General features: G+C 34.1%; 1 protein-coding gene across 1 annotated transcript; it reads right to left on the bottom strand.

Moving 5' to 3' along the window:
- Positions 1-16,732: 16,732 nt before the first annotated feature.
- Positions 16,733-19,577, bottom strand: LOC148589805 (disease resistance protein RPM1-like). The gene has a single exon (XM_088512157.1). It carries the CDS (start codon positions 19,575-19,577, stop codon positions 16,746-16,748), a length of 2,832 nt encoding a protein of 943 aa, XP_088368283.1. The 3' UTR covers positions 16,733-16,745.
- Between the last annotated feature and the right edge of the window lie 2,700 nt (positions 19,578-22,277).

The raw sequence follows: 22,277 nt of genomic DNA, 5'->3' as shown, positions 1-22,277 counted from the left end.
CCCTCCTCTCTCTGCACGACAGCCCCCTTTAGAGGAAGAAGAAAAAGAAAAGGTGAAGAGAAAAAGAAGAGAAGCAGCATATCAAAGAAAAGCAAAAGAAGAAGAAGAAGAAGAAAAAGAAAAGTAAAAGAGAAGAAGAAGAGAAGCATAAGCAAAAAAAAAAAAAAAAGGAGAAGAGAAGAAGATTTTTTTTGAGTTTTTGAAGATTAATTTGTTGGGTTTGACGTTTGGGTTTTTGATTTTTCAGGTTGATTTTTTTATTTGGGTTTTTGATTTTTTGAAGATTTTTTTTGGTTTGAGTTTGGGTTTTTGAAAATGGAGAAAAGAGAAGAGAGAGAGAGAGAGAGAGAGAAGATGGAGGAAAGGGAGAGCTGGAGAAAAGAAGAGAGAGAGAGAGATCGAGTGAGAAAATGGAGAAAAGAAGAGAGGGAGAGCTCCCTCACCGCATGTTGTGCAAAGAAATTACAAAAAAAAAAAAAATTAATTGAAAAAAAATTTAAATTAATAAATTTTTTAATTGAAAAAAAAAAAAATTAAAAAAGCAAAATTATTTTTTTAATAATTTTTTAAAATTTACTGACGTGTTAATTTTGACACGTCAGTAAATTTTGACGTGCTTAACAGTAATACTTCAGTAAAAAAAATTTACTGACTCCTATGTTTCTGATATTCAACACACGTCAGAATCGCCACATCAGAAAACTCTGGTAAGGAAAAAATTGATTGATTTTGTAGTGAAACATAAATATTTTACATTTAAGAATGGGTTAGAGTGTTGGATGGAACTTTCACACCGTCAATTCACTTTTATTTAAATAAAATATTTTACGTGTTGGGTATTACCTATTAAAAGAGAATTTGAGCCTATATGTGAGGTGGGAGTGTTAGTAATAATTGAGTGATTAATTTTACCTCTTCCTATCAGTTTAAGCTTTTGGAATAACTGATAATTTAACAAGGTACCTTTCGTTTGGTTTAGGCTTTGAGGTGGTGGAGACAACGCAACTCGCTCACAAAAAAAAAAAAGTCAAATTAATCCATCGCATAACTACACGTTCTTTTCACTACTGATTGTAAAGGAGACGGTGATCTTGACGTATGTGCCCAACTACATGGTTCCGAGATCGTTGAATATCTGGAAAGTTGACCCTTTGTCCATGGTATGGCATGGTGGGTAACTGATGTTTGAGTGTTAAGTTCACGTCGTGGCCATGTCAAAATATGATAAACTTTAATTTAATTTATTTAATTAAATTAGTTAGATTTTTAATTTCAATTCGTTAATTTCACATGGAATTTACAGCTCGTATAAAAAATTAACAACCTAAAAATTGCATGTAGAGTTTAAGTTGTGTCGAGATTTAGGTACAAACTCGCTAAATTCATATTAAATTCGAGTTAATTCACGGGTCAAATCAAAACTCTAGTCCGCAGCTTTGCTGGGTTACTAGCTCAACATGAGTCATTAAGAAGATAAGCACAGGCTTTACTAAATTCGATATCTAGGGGTGCTATCAAATTCTCATTTGTTTATCGATTTTGAATTGTTATCTTAATTTTGGGTTTTGGTGACTGTTCTAATGGAAGTCATGATTGTCCTTTGACATGTGAATTGTGAGTAGGATTGGTACTTTTTATTAGCATTTAATGCTTTTGTGTAAATAAAGTTGAAGAATGGCACAAAATTTTTTTTGTCTCGGCTGGAGAAGGAAAATCTAGCAAGGGATACAAGGAAAAATTTCAGAATACTTGAAATTAAAATGAACTAACATATGAAGAGCTTACTTGTAAAGTACTTCAACAGGTATAGCATGAAACCCTATAGAATTATAACAACGAAAATTGCAATTGTCTGCTAGTTCATGAAATAAGCGAAAAATGGATTTTGTACAACCTCAGTGATTCTGTTGCTGCTACCATACACTAAAGCTCCGTTTGTTTTAATTTCAAATCAAAGCACTAATCAGAATGAGAAATGTTTGGCTTCATTAAAAAATCTATTTTTTGGCCATTTTAATCCTAGGTGGTATAGTCCATTTTCCAGAAATCTATTAATTTATTGTTTAAAATCTATGAATTTTAAAATGGACTATGCCACCTAGGATTAATATGGCCAAAAGATAAACTTTTTAATGAAGCCAAGCATTTCTCAATAAGAATAATCAGAAACGAAATAAGGAAAACTTTAATACATTACTACATTAGATTGGATTTCAAGCTCAATTTTCAGTAAAGCAAAAATATTCTTATAAATTCGAAAATAATAATAATAATTAAAAAAAAAAAAAAAAAGACACGCGCCACCCCTTGGTTTTTCATTTTTCCTTCTTTTTTTTTAAAAAAAAAAAATTAGAAAAGATTTATAATATCATTATTTTATGATAATACTCCAACAAGGTAATATTGTGGCATACAAGTCACAGTTTCTTGTACTTTCTAAACTATGCCATAAACATTATACTTAATAATGTGGATAATTTTATCATTACATAAAAAAAAATAAAAAAATAAAGAAAAATAAAGTATTGTGGCTTAGAGGTGCATGCCTTGTGAAAAACTCTAAACAGACAAAAATCACAGTTTATGCGGAATTAACAAATATTTATCAAAGCAAACAATCACCAAAATATAAACAATCACACACAAAGATTTTGGTGACGAAGATGAAACCTTTTAGAAACCGATCTAAAAGTTAAACCTCTCCGGGGCAGCCAAACCCAAGAAATCACTATAAAAAGATTATCCAGGGATTACAGACACTAGGAACACTTACAACCCTTTGCACTGTAAGATCGACAAACCTACACCTCATCTTCTTGCTCACAATCTTCTTCAACATGATTCTCCTTTACCAGACCTTTCCGATAGACTCCTCAATAAAGCTCAATGAAACTAACAATAATCCTCTAAAATGAATAATCAGGCCCACATAGATTTTCTCTCTAAGTATAGCCTCTCATGAAACCTATGGTAGAATTTTGTTCATCTCTCTCTCTATAAAGCTGTATATATACCCCCGACAAAACTCTAGACCTAACCTACTTAAAATCACGTTTTTGGCCTAAAACTTACGGGGTGTCCGGACAGGTTAATGGGCTGTCTGGACAGGGCCTTGCGGAGCAGAAACAGAGTTTTTGTAAATGCTGTCCGGACATGGGGAAGGCCTGTCCGGACAGTGCATGCAATGGGTGAAACTGCATTCTAGAAATGCTGTCAAGCCTTGATCAACAGCTCCGTTTGATGGTCGTTTGTGGTCCGATTGAGCTGAAATTTTGCAGAGACGTTCATGACACATGAATCTACATTATGACCGGTGGAGATTGTATTCTGAGCATTCTATATCAGTGTTTGAGTCTGTAAATAGTAGCCTCATTAAGCCAATACAAAAACTAACAAACTCCCCATTTGGCAATTCTGTGACAACCAAAATGCCGAGCCAATCCCATCATCTCCCTATATTTGCTCTCCCTTTTTGTCACAGAATGGCAAAAGGTCTTCATGTTTCCTGAAACACTTCACAAAATACATCAAGACATATGTGGAACAAGAATACATAAATAAAACCCATGATAAAAAAAATGACGTAGAATGCAAGATCATAAAGAAACATCAGCAAAACTCTCCCTCAATGTATGACTCAATTATCAACAAGAAACTAGAAAAGCAAAACATGTTTCTCCCCCTCAAAACTCAAATGAACACACATGATATACACATCAATGACTCATGTATTGCACAATGAATATCCCAAACATGCTCCAAATATGCAAAATATACATGAGACTAGAAATGACAAGAAACCCATATTGCTTAACCCAAGCAAAGAAAAATGTTCCATTCAACCCATGCTTGTGTGGTGTGTGTGTAAGCCATCCAAAGAGAAAAAATTTCAACTTACAAAATGAGGAGAAGGTTTCACCACCATGAGGTTTTAACAAGTATATCAAGTTAAAAGTCAAACATTATCATACTAAGGCCTAGCCACTCTCATCCTATACATTTCTTTTTGTAAAACATTTTGCACAAGTTTGACACAGTGAAATAAATTCATTTTGGAATATGATCTTTTGATTTTATTTGTTTCACTATTTTGTTTATTTTTCTTTTTGAGAAAATGTCCTTAAACTTTTGGTGCTTATCACAAAAGAGAAAGCAGAAATTTTTAAGCCCTAGGTTCAACTAGCATATGGTCAATTTGAAAAATATGACTAGTCAAAAACCTCATATGGTTACCTAACAGACCTCACAAATAAAGTGAAACAAAACCTCAATTTAAGCTTAAATGTGCACAAGAGATGAAGCATAGGCAAAATGTACCACATAAGTTCAGGCTTTAGGTAACTACAAAAACAAGTCCATGGACACAAATTTTCATCTCATGCATATTAAGAACATTCTAATACTCAAGGAATTAAATCCATAAAAAGGAACATGAGAAATTAATGGATTATCTAGGTGCATAAGACAAAATAAAGAAAAGAAAAAGAAAAAGAAAAAAGAAAAAAAAAAAACCAAAGTAAAATATTTTTGTCTTTTTGATATTTTTCACAAAAGAAGTGCACACAAACAAAATACAATTTCAAAACAAAACAAAACAAAAATACAATGCAAAACGAAAAACAATTTTCAAGTTAGTATTTCTAAGCATAGAAAATTTTTTCATTAAATTGTTAAAGGAGTTTTGAAGATCATTAACTCTATTTGATTCATTATCAGAGGCAGACTAAACATCTGATTGATTAGAATCATCAGAATCATAGGATGCAACAAATACCACATAATTAAGAGTTTCTTCCTCATCAGTGTCACTCAAGGTAATATTGAAGGCTTTTTGACCTTTTGGCTTATTACTCTTGAGGTTAGCACAATCCTTTTGCACATGACCATAGCCAGAACACTCATAATATTTTGGACCACGTGGGTCTCTTTCATTTCTATCCTGAGTACTCTCTTTTTGTTTTCCAAATTTCTTGAAAATTCTATGTTCATTCCTAAAATACCTTCTATGTATCAAGGCAAGTTCCTCTTCATCTGGTGAATCATCATCAGATAACTCATCAGAGTTCTTCCTAAGAGTTCTAAGGGCAATATGCTTATTTTTCCTAGGTTGAGGCAATGAAAACTCATAAGTTTGAAGAGCACCAATTAACTCTTCTATCCTCATGATATTAAGATCAGTGCATGACTCAATAGCAGTTACCTTCATTCTGAATCTTTCAGGGAGTGATCTCATAACTTTCTTTCCTAGATTTATCATGGAATTTCTAATTTCACTAAGTTTACCAAAAAATTCATTGAATGCCTCATCCTCTAACATTTTAATATCCTCAAACTAAGAAACTAACATTTGAAATTTCGAAGCTTTAACAAGATTAGTTCCTTCATACGTAGTTTCTAGGATCTCCCATGCATCCTTGGCACTATCACAATTTGAAATTCTGGAGAACTCAGTTTGTGAAATTGCCAAGCATAGAGCATTCATAGCTTTGTCATTCACCATATGAGTTTGTTTTTCAACATTAGACCATTCAGCTATCGGCTTATCTGGAGCTTTAAATCCAGATTCAATGGCATGCCAAATGTCTATAGATTTTAAGAAAAATCTCATACGGGACTTCCAATAGCTATAATTTGATCCATCAAAATTAGGCACAGTGTTAAGGGTTTGAGATATCTTAAACAAAAAACAAAGATCACACTCAGAAATTTAATCCTTCACGGAGTGAACCCGCTTTGATACCAATTGAAAAACTCTAAACAGATAAATATCACAGTTTATACTGAATTAACAGATATTTATCAAAGCAAACAATCACCAAAATATAAACAATCACACACAAGGATTTTGGTGACGAAGAGAAAACCTTTTAAAAACTGATCTAAAATAACGTAGAGAATAACTTCTTTATGGGTGTGGCACAAACTCACCCCTATGTGCCCACCAATGATGAGTTAACTCCTTAGCATGGAGAATATTAGAAATATAAACCCAAAACACCTGATTTTATCAGGTTTTTTTTTTTTTTTTTTTAGAATTTGCAGAGGGAGGGGGTGAGGGTGGCTCGCCACCACCCGCCCATCTAGGGTGGCCAGCGAGCCGCCCGAGATGGGTGGAGGTGGCCACGCAGCCACCCCTGGCAAATTTTTGAGGCAGTCTTATTGACATTCTCCTTTGCTACCTTATGAAGATGGCAAAATCAGTCTTCATAGACAATGGCATAAGAAGAGAAATGGCCCTTCTTATACCTCATCACCTCGTTAGCCACCAAAGACATGTGGAATGACACAACAAAATCATCCTCAAACCCTAAGCTTTCTAATCCAATTATGCATGTCAGTATCTTATATAACTGTCAAAACGGGTCCGCGGGTCGACCCGCTTATGACCCGCGGGGACCCGCGACCCGTTTAACCAAGACCCAGACACGACCCGTTTATTAAACGGGTCGTGTAGTGTCTCAGAATTTTCAAAGCTATTTAAATAGATTATTTTGATAATGATGTTATTTTAATATCCATTGTAGCTAAGGATTTTAATTCTTGGGAAATTTATGAGAATGGTAATTAGAGAATGGTAATTGGTGAAATAATAGGATAGTAAATGGTAGGTATAAGGATGGTAGAATAAGAAGGTAGAATAGTATAGGGTTGGTAGAATAGTATAGGGTTGGTAGAATAGTATAGGGTAGGTAGAATAGTATAGGGTTGGTGAAATAGTAAAATGAGGGTATAACTGTAAATTGAAGGTAGAATAGTGTTTGATTTTCTCCTATAAATAGAGCTCTTCTCCTTCACAATTTTCACCACTCATCTCCTCTCCCATCTCTTGCATATATTCTTCCTTCTTCCGCTTTTTACTCGGTCTTTCTTCTTTCTAAGAGTGTTTACTCAGAACAGAGAGAGAAAGGGCGAGACCAAGCGCTACAAGAAAGAAAGAACACAAGAGATAACGGACTTTAGAAATTAGTTTCAAAAGATATACTAGTGGTGTTAGTCATATTGGAGCAACTAGATTCCTTCATACCACTTTTAGCTTCAGTCTAGAGGTAAGTAAATTCACTACCCCTTCTAAAATTACTTCATGTCATGCTATTTATATATTCTTGTATCAAACTGTAAATGATTATTTTATTTACCTGTCATGGAGATATGTTGCATGTATGAAGGATTTCTAAAAGAATTATTTAGAAAGTTTATATTTCTTTAAATGCTTTTTAAGCACAACAAGTTTATATTTGGAAAAGTTTCTATTTTAAGAAAAGAAAGTTGAGAAATGATGATGATTATAAGAAAGAAAAATGATGATAAACCCTCCTACATGTTGCCCTAAGATGCATCAAAAGAAGTACAAAGAAAAGTACAAGAGATGAGATAAATGTTTATGAAATGAGGGCACATGTATGGAGGAGAGTATTTTTGGCCCCAAGATAAGATAAGATGAGAGTTCGGTACCGATACTCGGATGGAGGCGAAACCACTGAAGGAGGCTATGCCAGAAGGTGGTATTCCATCAACTAGACCGTTGAGTGCACCAAGAAAGAGTTAATTGACGGTCGGGCATGGCTGTGGCCACAGTTCAGTGCCATGGTCACAGGACCCGCAACCCTCGTGCACAGGGGTAATAGTGTACATGGGCCTTATTATGAGAAAATGATACTATATTTTCAACGAAGATATGCTAAGATGATTTACAAAGATTATTTATAATGATGCATTATGATGATGATTTATAAAGATGATTTACAACGATGATCTATTACTAGATGTAATAGTATGTATATGTTACGGGAGATGCAACCGTACATACAGATATTATTATGGCTAGAATTATATTTATTTGCGAAAATGATTTTCAAAACTGAGAACAAGGAGTAAAACTATTTATGGTTGTGGATTTTATTTGCTGGGCCCCCTTTGGGCTCATTCAGTTTTATTTCTTGTTTTCAGGTAGAAAGGACGCTGGAATAGGAGGCCGGAATGGGGATGGGAATAATTATAAATTTTCAAGGTCTTTTCATATCAGTGATTATAATAATATGATATTCCGCAACTAAAGTTTAATGTTTTCTAATTTCGCTTGTAATAAAATCTCTTGAATAATGTTTTATACATTTATCGTATCCTTTAAAATCAAGTACTCTGGTAGACCTTATAGATCTTTGCAAAATTTTTTGTTGTGAAAGAAGAAAAGTAGCAAACCCAGCCTTAACGGGCTGGGGATGTTACAATTTTGGTATCAGAGCAAAGGTTATAAGGTTCTGGCAGACTTTTCAAAAAAAAAAAAAAAATTTGGGGGGGTTAATGAGAAGCCACATTCCGGCCAAGTAAAGTGTGCATTGTTGTGTGGTCTCTAATAAATGATGCATGAGCATTTTTCTAATGGTTAATTTTTTTTTTTTGTTAAAAAAAAAAAAAATCATCTTAGTGTGATTAATTTGGAGGATTTTATTATTGTGATCATGTTAATGACGGAGATGAATTTTTATTTTATAGATAGGTTGTGATCTATAGTATCTACCTATTTGGATTTGCGGCAGTTTTCTAGAGTATCGATTGATAAGGGTATATTTTAAGGTGTCTCGATGATTTAGAAAAGATTATTGATCATGATTTAAAAATCGTATGATGATTTTATAAATTTAGGTTGCGAGATGATTTGTGAAATTAACTTGTTGGCAAAATGGTTTTATTGATTTAGGTTGTGAAACAAATTGTGTAAGTGACTTGGTAACGAATGGTCTTATGGATGTCGGTTGTGAAAAGATTCTTGAACTGAATTAATGGTATAAGAGCTTATATGAGTTTTTGGTAATGGCTAAGGTTTGGTCGATGACAATAATGATACTATGATTGATGTTATAATATATGGATTGATGAATAAGGATTACGTAGTGGCATGAAGTGAATGCCTAAGTATTGCAGGGATAAATGCAAATAAGGTATACCCTAGAATCTATAAGATATTTTGAGATATAAAGTTGTGGTTTAAGGATTTTGATATTTTCAAATGATTGTGATGACTTTAAGGTACAATTCATGAAATCTTTGAGGTAATTCTTAGAATTTGAGGTGCTAGGTTTTCTGTAATTGAGGTAAATTATATTGAAGTGATGCTTAAAATTTTGAGGATGAATTAGTGCTCCTAGGTTGTGGATAATATTTAAATTTTGAGGCATTAGTGGATATGAAATTATGAGAAATTTTAGTTACATGCCAAAGCTTTTAATATAATTTTCTTTTACTAAGTAAAGATAATGGATTATTATTCTTGAGGTAAATTGAAGCATAAAGGTAAGAGTTGAAAGACAATATAATACAGTGATATAATATAGTGACATGATCTAAATTTCTCTTATAAGATATATGTTCAATGATATTAAAGTATTTTAGAGATTGATAACATGTGATGGTGCATACTTAGATGTTTTATTGAGTGATTAACTTGCTAAACAGATTGTTTGTTTAAAGGAAGTTATTATAATGAATATTGAATGAGTACTGAATGATTACGAAAAGAAATGTTTGGAGAACAAGCTCCTTATAATATTACATACCAGTGTCCATCAAAAAAAAAAAAAGAAAAAAAAAAGAAGGGAATTTGTTGCATAAAGAGACACGTGGTAATGATGAGCAGATGATTCCTCAGAGCTGCTCCAGGAAAATTATTTCTGCATAGAGAAAACCTAGTATGAGCAGAATCGTATATATTTATATAATTGAATTATCAAAGGGAATATTTATTTCTAATGAGGTACCTGACTAGAGCGTGTGCGGAGAGACTTGCACTACCCCTGAACATCGACCCGGAGTTTTTCGTGCTGTCGCTGGAGACGTTCGGTATTCTTCTCCATTTCTAGCATCTTTGGTCCTAAGTATTCTGCGTAAGATAACATCATCTTTTTCAGCTGAGTATTCTCCTGCTTCAAATCCACGTGTTTTTGTTTGTAGTATTTGAGCAGTCGCTGTAAGACCCCGATTTGGTTTCTTGAGACTTTCAGCTCAACATTTCTGGCACTCAAACGTTGTGCCATGTCAGAAACTGAAGCAGCACCTTGGATACTGAATGCCAATGAATTATTAATAGCATCAGTATCCGACCTATCCGCTAAGAATGTTTGATCCCGTGGAATTACGAAACCTTTGGCCACTGCTACAGCAGTAGAATCATGGAGCATGACAGAATCGTGAATAGTGATAGGACGATTGTCAAAGACAAAAGTTGGCTGCCATACGTTAGGATATGCAGCAGGTTCATTAGGGTGTGTAACAGGTACGACGGGATGAATAGCAGACACTTCAGGAGGAACAACAGGCACATCCGGTTGCACGTCAGGCATAACAATGGGTTGTGCTGCAAGAGCAACATTCAAATCAAGGTTATTAACGGATGATGATGATGCTCCCATATTTAGGAGAGTAAGGAAAAATAGTAGAGAATACGAAGAATTTGGGAGAGATGAAGTATTGAAAAGAGACTGAGCGTTAGAAACTGAAGAAATTTTTGTGAAGTTTCTGGAAGCAGCAGACGAGTAGCCTTAAAGAAATTTTTTCACTTCAGGTGAAGTAAACAGTAAACAACAAAGCGTTAGGCGACCTCGGGCCGCGATGGAAATTTTGTCAAAAGATCCCGTGGAAGTAGGATCTTGTCTCCTGTCATAAATTCGACTGAGCTCATTTTTCAAACCCACTGTTCAATCAACGACTTCGAATACCATGCGTGGGCAACTGAATGAATTGTCATGCCAACGCGCACCACGCGCTCGTTCATTATCCAGAAACCCTTCATATAAATTCACACCTCTTTCTCCATTGCAACGCATGCCTTCTGATCATACTCCTTCACCTGAAATCTTCTAATGACCTTCCATACAATAAAAGCTCGACTTTTCCTCCTAGTTGAGCGTATCCTCAAGAGAAAAATGCAGCCTCACGACTTGATTCACAAACCCAACTCCTTATACTCTCAGTAGTAAACCATTGAAGCAAGATTATCGTTGATCATGTCCTGAGGAAGCAAGATTATCCTTAATCATGCTTCTCAGGCTAAATATCTCTCTTTTCTTCAAATCTTCGTAAATGACAGAAGAGAGAGAGCATCCGATATGGGTATTTTGAAAGTCTCAGGAAGGAGTCACATGCACATCATGTCCTGAAATGCTTTTCAAATCTTCATTTCTAGAAAGCAACAGGACTATCTTTCTCTCTTTTCTCTTCTTAACCTTGCAAGACCCAAGGGAGAGAAATTATAGCATGTGTACGACGGAACTTCCAGCCTGGAAACTTATCCATATCCTACTTTGCTTGCTTATCAATTTCATCTCTAAAACGCAGCAAAACACAGCATGTATTAGTCAAGAATGGATGAGAATCTTACATTTGATGTAATCGTGTATTTCATTTGAGTTGAAATCTTAATTACGAGTTTCTTTTGCTGAGCTAAGATGTAGTACAGAGAGATTTTCGCTAATATTGTAGCATCGACACAAAAGTTGGGATGAGAAAATAGAAACGGTTGTGTATTTAGAATGAATCGAATTATGATGTCATTTCTGAGGTATATTCATGTAATGATGTTTTTGGAAAATATAAACTGTAGAATGTTGGTGCTATTTACTTTTACAGGTTTATGATGGTGAGAAGTTAATAATTATTAAAGCATCATATTAAAATTTCGTATACATGATTTGGAATATAGAGATACTAAAGAGAATATAGGCAGGGAATGATTTTTTACACCTTTTGGATAAAATTGATTAAATTAGATCGAGAAAATTATTGCAGGCTTGAAATGAGGACTATGATGTTTGGAGGTATGAACTATTGATCACATGATTTATTAATTTGATGTTTAAACCTTGATTGTAGACTGTTGATGAATAACTCGATTGTTGTTATTGAGGTTGGAAAGAAACAATGGAAAAGATTTTGAGGTAAGATTTTAGTGTGAATTGATGAATGATTGCAGAAATTGAGACTTTAGACTGTGAATAAGATTTACTCATAGAAGAAGGAGATGGAATTTCAATATGATAAAAGAGAGTAAGCTTTGATGAAGGATTGAAAGGAATATTTTCTGAATCCCTTAACTTGAAGATTGGACGATAATATTATAGGTTTTAATTTCGAGGACGAAATTCTAATAAGAAGGGAAGATTGTAGTGTCTCAGAATTTTCAAAGCTATTTAAATAGATTATTTTGATAATGATGTTATTTTAATATCCATTGTAGCTAAGGATTTTAATTCTTGAGAAATTTATGAGAGTGGTAATTAGAGAATGGTAATTGGTGAAATAATAGGATAGTAAATGGTAGGTATAAGGATGGTAGAATAAGAAGGTAGAATAGTATAGGGTTGGTAGAATAGTATAGGGTTGGTGAAATAGTAAAATGAGGGTATAATTGTAAATTGAAGGTAGAATAGTGTTTGATTTTCTCCTATAAATAGAGCTCTTCTCCTTCACAATTTTCACCACTCATCTCCTCTCCCATCTCTTGCATATATTCTTCCTTCTTCCGCTTTTTACTCGGTCTTTCTTCTTTCTAAGAGTGTTTACTCAGAACAGAGAGAGAAAGGGCGAGACCAAGCGCTACAAGAAAGAAAGAACACAAGAGATAGCGGACTTTAGAAATTAGTTTCAAAAGATATATTAGTGGTGTTAGTCATATTGGAGCAACTAGATTCCTTCATACCACTTTTAGCTTCAGTCTAGAGGTAAGTAAATTCACTACCCCTTCTAAAATTACTTCATGTCATGCTATTTATATATTCTTGTATCAAACTGTAAATGATTATTTTATTTACCTGTCATGGAGATATGTTGCATGCATGAAGGATTTCTAAAAGAATTATTTAGAAAGTTTATATTTCTTTAAATGCTTTTTAAGCACAACAAGTTTATATTTGGAAAAGTTTCTATTTTAAGAAAAGAAAGTTGAGAAATGATGATGATTATAAGAAAGAAAAATGATGATAAACCCTCCTACATGTTGCCCTAAGATGCATCAAAAGAAGTACAAAGAAAAGTACAAGAGATGAGATAAATGTTTATGAAATAAGGGCACATGTATGGAGGAGAGTATTTTTGGCCCCAAGATAAGATAAGATGAGAGTTCGGTACCGATACTCGGATGGAGGCGAAACCACTGAAGGAGGCTATGCCAGAAGGTGGTATTCCATCAACTAGACCGTTGAGTGCACCAAGAAAGAGTTAATTGACGGTCGGGCATGGCTGTGGCCACAGTTCAGTGCCATGGTCACAGGACCCGCAACCCTCGTGCACAGGGGTAATAGTGTACATGGGCCTTATTATGAGAAAATGATACTATATTTTCAACGAAGATATGCTAAGATGATTTACAAAGATTATTTATAATGATGCATTATGATGATGATTTATAAAGATGATTTACAACGATGATCTATTACTAGATGTAATAGTATGTATATGTTACGGGAGATGCAACCGTACATACAGATATTATTATGGCTAGAATTATATTTATTTGCGAAAATGATTTTCAAAACTGAGAACAAGGAGTAAAACTATTTATGGTTGTGAATTTTACTTGCTGGGCCCCCTTTGGGCTCATTCAGTTTTATTTCTTGTTTTCAGGTAGAAAGGACGCTGGAATAGGAGGCCGGAATGGGGATGGGAATAATTATAAATTTTCAAGGTCTTTTCATATCAGTGATTATAATAATATGATATTCCGCAACTAAAGTTTAATGTTTTCTAATTTCGCTTGTAATAAAATCTCTTGAATAATGTTTTATACATTTATCGTATCCTTTAAAATCAAGTACTCTGGTAGACCTTATAGATCTTTGCAAAATTTTTTGTTGTGAAAGAAGAAAAGTAGCAAACCCAGCCTTAACGGGCTGGGGATGTTACAGGACCCCCTGACACGACTCGAACCCGGGTTTTTCACGGGTCGCACGACACGACCCGTGAGACCCGTTTACCCGTTTAACTTAAAAAATGATTTTTTTTTTTTTTGTTTTTAAATAAAATAATAATATTTTTAGCAATTATCTCTTAAAATTAAACTCCTAGCAGGCTAGCCATACCAAATCACTTAATAGTTAGAAGTTAAGTGGCGTGGGCGGTGGCGTGATGTCCGGTGAGGCCGAGAGGGAGGAAATTGAGGAATGGCCGAATGGGTTTTTGTTTATAATTCTAGACCTGGACTGGAGGCTTCACGATCTAATCTATGGCTCTTAGCCTCTCTGTGCTGTTTTTACTTTTTAATTTTTTCTTTAATTCTTTTAAGTGAAAAAAAAAAAAAGACAAACGGGTCTGGCAGGTCACCCGCGGGTCGACCCGCGACACGACCCGTCAAGCACTCATAAACGGGTCATAAACGGGTCGACCCGTTTATGACCCAAACCCGTTTAATGTAAACCCAAACCCGCTAATTTCGTGTCGGGTTGTCGGGTTGTGTCAAAATTGCCAGCCCTAGTATCTTAATTCCCCCATTCTAATTTTCTAATCAATTCATTTTCAAATCTCAACAATTTTGACGACAAAGATGGTAGCATTTAACTTAATTGGCTCAACTGCAAAATAGCTTTGTTGAAGATTTGGAGAGTTGTGTCACTGTTGCTTTGTCCACATTAACATGTTGAGACAATTTTAAACTTATTATCACTAATGTGATATTAATCACTTTTACCATTCTTATTTAAGGAATATATAAACCATCGTACATGAAATTGTACCACTCTTTCTTTTGCACGAGACATATCCCCCATTGTTTGAGCTAGCTGTATAGGTTGAGAATGAGACTTCTTTCTACTCATTAAGAGTACGGTTGGTATGCGGATTAGAACTCAGAATAGAATAGTAATACCGGAGAATAGTTATTCCATTCATTTGGTTACTTTTTTATTCACAGGATAACAATCAATGTTGAATAGTTATTCTTCAAAATGAGAAATAGCTAGGAATAACTATAGCTTTAGTGATGGGAATAGCACATATTAATATCCACACAAAAGCCATCCATTAAGAAAGTAGTCCCTCCTATCGTTGAACAGTAGTGTCTTATAGTACTCATTTTTTTTTTTTTTTTTAAATTTATTGCTTTGTCACTCAATGGCCTCTTATTCCAACCGCTTTGCTAGGTCACTAGCTCAATCCAACCCACATAACCCATTTATTTTCCAAGAACAAGTAAATAAGCAAGACTGAATAAAAATAAGGGTCTGAATCATCAAGAAGATTATCAAAGGCTTTATTGAATTCAGTATCTAGGTGCCATCAAATTCTCATTTCAAGCACCCAGTTCTTATTTTAATTCATTTGGTTGATTTTTTTTTTTTTCCTTCAGATTTTGATCAATTGTTGTTATCTTAATTTTGGGTTTTGGTGACTATTCCAATGGAAGCCATGATTGTTCTTTGACATGTGAATTGTGAATATTGGTGCTTCTTATTAGCATTCAGGATAGAGAAGGAAAATCTTACAAGGGATTCAAGCAAAAATTTCAAAATGCTTAAAATGAACTAATTTACATATGAAGTGTTTACTTGTAAAGTACTTCAACAGGTATAGCATGAAACAACATAGAATTATAAAGTGAATTGCAATTGTTTCTGGGTTTGTGAAATTAGCGAAATGGATTTTCTACAACACCATTGATCTGTTGTCGAAGCCAAGTCACGAACTGAAAGATTTGATGTCAAATCAAAGCGTCAAGAAGAAGAACTGCAAAAAGACACAAGGAAAAACTATTATACATGAGAATGCATTTCAAGCTCCTCCTCTTGATTAAACATTGTCCACTCAAGATGCTAGTTTAGCCAAATACAAAACCCTTTTTTTTTAAAGCATTTCAGCGTTGTTTTAACATTTTAGTCTCTGTAGTTATACTATAATTAATGCAACGTTATTTTAAGGCAATTTGTTATTATAATTAATTGGATAATGGATGGTGCGAGTTCGAAGGTCATGAATATTTCAATTTATGGGAAAATATATCATAAGTATGTACTTTTATGAAAATACTCCAATGTCCTATTGTGGCATACAAGTAATAGTTTCTTATACTAAATAAACTATCCATTATGACACATTGGTTTCAAAGCCCTCAAAATTGTTACATATGAGAATAAACCCCCACAAAGAATTAATCTTTTAATTATAAAAGGTCATTTGTGTTGGCACAAGTCTAATTACCACTGCTAGATCCTTGTTGTAACATAGATTAGAATCGAACTCTTTTTAGTGATGACAGATTAAAATATCAAATAAATAGAAGTACAAAAAACAACGAACACAATTTAGTGAGCAAAAGGAGTTGGTAGCATTTCCAACAGTAGCTTAAGTGGGAACTCATCACGCGGCCAATGTAAGACTTTCTTAGAGTTTGTTTGGGATTGCGTTTGAGAAATAAAGCTTTTAAATAAAAAAAAATAAAAAATAAAACATTTTTTTGTCAAAAGTTTCAATTTTAAGATTTTGGCAAAAGTGGGTTTTTGATATTTTTTAGGCTTTTTAGATCCTTGAAGTGTTTTTAATTTTTTTTACCAAATGAGTACTTTTTTTTTTTTTTTTTTAACAAACTGACATTTTGAGTGTTAAAAGCACTTTTAGGCCCCTCAAACGCAATCTCAAATAGGCCCTTAGTCAGCCACATAGTGTGAAGAATTTTATCATTACATATAAAAAATATATATAAAAAGAAAAATTCATGGAAATCTTGTGGCTAATTAGACGTGCATACCTTGTTCATCACTGAAATTCTACATGGCAGTTTGATCCCCCAAGATTGACCCTTGCAGACGCTCCAATAAGTCCGAGTCACCGAGCTTGTATATTTGATATCGTTCTCCTTTAATCCTATACCTGAGACGGATAGTAGTTACCTTCTTGACTTTCCAATAATCTTCGCCTCCATCAGGCTGCATACGTAACACAAATTCTCTCTGCCTTTCATAGAAGTCGATAAGCTTTAGGCTTTCAAGGTGTTCGATTCCAGAGGGTACTTCCTTCATTTGCGGGCATGGCCCAATCTCTAGTTGCTCAAGACTGGACAGTGATCCTTTGTCTATTTCCACCATCTTTAATTTTTCCATCTCTCTGAGGGTGAGCTTCTTGAGTTTTCTAAAACCTCCCTCAAAGTGCAGTTGCTCCCCATCATACGCATGATTGAGGGAAAGGGTAATTAGATTTGGCAAAGCTTGGACACACGACAGTGGACATTCCTCTAATGAGGAGAAAAATAAGGCTAGTGTGACCAGATTTTGAAGCTCTAGAATCCAATTCGCCAACTTCTTCAATCGCCCTCTTAGATAGATATGCATTAGAAATGGAGGGGGCAAAGAAATTGATTCTAAGTCTATAATCTCATCTTCACTAATTGAGCTTACACACAAAATGTTAAGGTGGACCATTTTTTGTATGGAGGTACATAGGGCCGTCCCACGTTCTGCAGTCATATTTGAAATGCCCAACGTCCTCAACTGACTCAACTTTCCGAGCTCTTCAAATAAACCAACCCCATGATGATTTGCCTCAATCAATGTTAGGTCTTGCAATTCCTTTAAACATCCAACCCCTTCATGTACTTTTACTCCTTGTATCGAATAAAGGCTACTTTTAATTCCAAAGTCACGAAAATGAGCAAAAACATGTCGTAACTTATAAAGCCTAAATATCTCAATTGGTAGCTCACGCACTAGGGTTTCCACAAGATTTAGTGTCTGAAGGTTTTGTAGCATACCCACTGAATTTGGAAGTATCTTCACTTTTGTTCCCCTCAAATTTAAGTACTTCAAATGGAATAAAGTACCCACTTCTTGAGCAAGATAATCAATAGCAGCATCTTCAAAATCTAACACTTTCAAAAGCTTGAACTTTTTGAACAATTTAACCATGAAAGACCGGGGCATTTCATTAATGTTGAAGAGAAAAATAGAACGGACACGAGAGTACTCAATTGTCTCAAAAACATTTTCTCTAGCATCGTGGATTGATAGGCTCCGACTTTTACCATGGAAAGTAGTATTGCCTGCTTCCAGAACTTGAGAGAAATTCAACTCTCCAATCTTCGATAGGATGGTTTCATGCAGCAGATCATGGATTCTATACTTTCTAATTATCTCATAATCAAACTCCCCAAATGAAACTTGAACCAAGTTTCTGTGGATGAGCTCCATTAAGTATTCATCAGCTACCTCTACCAATGCCTTTCCCTTCTTTCCTTTTATGCAGTCCCCAGCTTCCCATAGCCAAAGTAATCTTGTACTTGTGATGGAGTAGTCCTCTGGAAAAATGCCGAAGTACAAGTAACAAACCTTTAGGTAGCATGGAAGATCATGATAACTAAGAGAGAGAATTTTTGTTACACTTGTAAGGTGTGGATTACATTCTAGCTCAGAACTGAGGCTATCATGCAACTTTTTCCATTCTAATGGCACCTTTTCCTTTGTTGACAAAAGACCACCTATGGCAACAATTGCAAGTGGCAGGCCTTCACATTTTTTGACAATGTCCATCGACAGTTTCACCAACTCTTTGGGACAACACCTTTGAAACTCGGACTGGAATGCCTTTCTACAAAACAATTCCCAAGCCTTGTCTTGAGACAGAGGTTGTAGCTTGTGGACCTGATCGAAAAAAGATTCTTTACAAGATACACCAATGAGATCACTGCGTGTTGTGATAATAATCCTGCTTCCTCTGTCATTGCATGGTAAAGCATGTTTCACAATTTCCCAAAACTCTGACTTCCAAACATCATCAAAAACCACAACATACCTCTTTTGCTGTAAATATTTCCTCAACTGGCTAATTAATGTGATCTCGTCCGTCATGTCTATTTGCCCTGGAGCCATTTCATTTTCATAGTAGACTTTCTTTGTCATGGACATGAGTATATTCTGGACATTGTATGACTGAGACACTGTGATCCAAACATGGTAGTCAAAATGTCCTTTCACTAATTCATTCTCATATACTTTCTTAGCAAGAGTTGTCTTACCAATTCCACCCATGCCTACAACTGAAATAACAGATCGTTTTGATACTCCCCCCACCAACCAGCTTACGAGCTCATCCCTTGTAGACTCAATGCCAACAACTTCATCTTCCTCAATGAAAAGTGCACCCACTCTAGGGTCATGCCATGTAACACTAGATTCACCACTACTTGATCCTTGCTCTAAGGAACTAAAACCATATCTTTCATTTCTTTTCTTGATTTCACGGATTGATATTTTGATATCTTGAATCTTTGTAGCTATGTCATGACGTGGTTTTAATTTTTTGAATAAGTGGCCAATTTTATGGAGGAAAGCAATAAAACTTTGTTGACGACGATGTTGTGCCACGTGAAGAACGTATTCATCAATTACATCTTCTATATGATAGGCTACTTCTCTCACTTGTTTCACCCATGTTTTGACGCCATCTTGGAGGTCCCCTCTATCTGCATCTTTGAGGAAACACTGGATGCTCTCAAGTTCATCTTTAATGTCCACAACATCTCGGTGTACACCCCTTAGCAATTTTGATTCATGAGTGATCAACTGAACCAACTCATTGATGACAAGGGTCACAACGGTTTCTGTCATGGTTTCCTCTCTAATATTGTCACAATTAGAAATGAATTTGGGTTAATTGTCACGCCCCAAGCCCAAAGCAAGACATGACACCTACTTAGAACTTGTATTGTGTTTCTTTTAGAAGTAATAGAAATATCATTAAAAAAAGAAAACGCAATGCAAGAACACATGAACTATACATGAGAAACACATAACTAGGAGAAAAAAGAACAAGAAATCCCGAAAACTAAGCAAATTAGTAAAGACAAACGCTGTTGTCCTAAGATAAAGAGTAATAAAAAGCAAATACAATTTATACTAAGCACTGATATTAAATCGAATTGAAACATTTTCTTACAGTTATATTTTATCCAATAACCAACTACTTATACTACCAAATTACTTATAAAACATCAATTAGAGATCCATAAATAATCCAAACACAATAAATCAAAAATCTCATTTCGTCTCTAAGACATATTCTCCCACTAGCATAATATGGGTCCATTATAGTTAGAAAGTACAAACTCCAAGTCTCATCTTCCAATAGTGCAATAACTAATACAAAGGCATACTTAGGATGGTAAACGAGCCAATACACTCGACAATCTGCTCGGTTAAGGTCGATCCAAACTCGAGCTCGATATTGTACAAATTCACTCGTTACTGTAGAAATCCATTCGATTAGCAAGTGATATATACTCCGCTCATTCGATTGAACTCGATGGGGGTTCGTGAGCTCAACTCGTTTAAAGCTCAACTGGATTGCTAGCACGGCTCGTTAGTCCAACTCATTAGCTCGTTCATATTTCTTTTGTGTGTGTGTGTGCGCGTGTATATATGTTACAAAAAAATTAGTTATATAAATTTAATAAGTATGTATATTAGTAATAAGTAGTATATGTTATATAGATTATTTAATATTTATATGTGTATGTATTAGTTAATATACTATAGGTTACCCAATATTTCTATGTATATTACTTATATTATTATATATGTAAACTAAAAAAAATATATTATTATATGTGTGTTATATATTAGTATTAACATACTAGTTAGTTAATTAATAAACTAACTAAGTATAATTAAGTATAGGTTACATTGATAAATAAATTATAGCCTATTTAATGTATATATATATATACTAACTTAGTATATATATTAAGTTAACTATTTTTTTTAAAAAAAAATGTAAATTAAAATATTAGTTAATATGAAATATGGTTAAGAAGAGATTCGACGATGGTCACAAGCTTTATTGCAAAGCAACATTTGTAGTGATTTGATTTACGAATTATGATGTCATGCTGTTCATTTGGTCATTTTAAAAATAAGAATAAAAAAAATTGCAGTTGGAAAATTTTTTTTTTAAGAAAGTACACACTATTTGTTATTATTAGGTGTAGAAGAAGTCATGTTCAGTAATTAATTAGGAGAAGGGAGAAAGAAGTGACACGGGTGTGAGACAAGATATTTTGGTCTAGTCAGAAAGTTGCATGTTGCAGTCATTTATTACGTGTCCAAATTTTGCTTATTTAGCCTGTTCTAATTATTCTTGTTGAGCATCTTAACTATCAAAATTTTTTTGTAAAGAAAAAAAAAAAAAAAAAAAAAAGCCTTTTTAATCATATTTTATTGTGGATTTCGTTTCTCGTGCATTTCAATGTCATTCAAAGAAAACAGCCTTTTGTAAGTCTCTTTTACTTTTTTAAAGTTCCCTTTTCAACTCTTCTATCAACTTTTCTATTTTCGTCACGGGAAATGCTTTTTTGCCATCTCCCCACCATCTCTTCTCTCTTTACTTTTTTGTTTTATTATTTTTTTTTTTTTGAAAAAATCAAAATCCAAGTGAAGAGATGGTGAGTAGATGGTGGGGAGAATGCATTATAGCATTCCTCTTTCGTCACCCTTCTTCTTCCATTGTCATAAGCCAACAACTATATTCTCCACCTCCACCTCCGTAAGACTACGACATAAACGGCTCAAGCTCGGATTGCTTAAACGTCAATTAAAACGAGCTTGTTTGAGAATGTCGAAACGGCTTGGATTTGGATCGTTTAAAGGTCAATTAAAACAAGTTTGACTGAAAATGTTAAAACTCGACAAGAGTACTAGGAGCAGATACCTTATATGCTATTCATTTCCTTATGTTTTTTTTAAAAAAAAAAATTAGAAAAAACACAAAAACATATTCACATCAAATTTCTTGTATTTAACTAACGGTTGTTACAGTGTTTCTCAATGCATAGGAAATCAAAAGTGGTTCTCTACACATTATTTTAGTATAAATATTTCTCTTTTCTCTCTTTCCTTTCATCTTTTTGTTTTAATTAAAGATTGTGTTGAGATTTTGTGAAAAAAGTAAGAGTAGGTAGAAATCTTATATTTTGTAAAAAAATAATATTTTAATTATATGAAGAAAGATAATAAAAGTTATTGTGAAATACATTTTTATAAAAAAAAAAATAAAAAAAAAGTTTTGTATTCTAAACATAAGAAAAAATCAAAGAGAAACTTGTGCTATTGTTCTTATTGAACTTTCTACTTCTAACTAAATTCCAACAATAAGCGAGCGAACGGAGTATCTTAACTTGAAGTACCTCACATGCACATATTTCCTTCATCCAACTACTTCTCATATATTAAATGCAAACAACCACAATCTAAATCTTCCCCTCTGAATTAGCAAACCCAATGAAAACAAGAACACCCACAAACCAAAAACAG

The sequence above is a fragment of the Corylus avellana genome, chromosome 1, assembly GCF_965113065.1.
Source record: "Corylus avellana chromosome 1, dhCorAvel1.hap1.2, whole genome shotgun sequence".
Lineage (NCBI taxonomy): Eukaryota > Viridiplantae > Streptophyta > Magnoliopsida > Fagales > Betulaceae > Corylus > Corylus avellana.
Note: the sequence above shows the minus strand (reverse complement) of the source record. Positions and strands in the feature narration are given on the sequence as shown.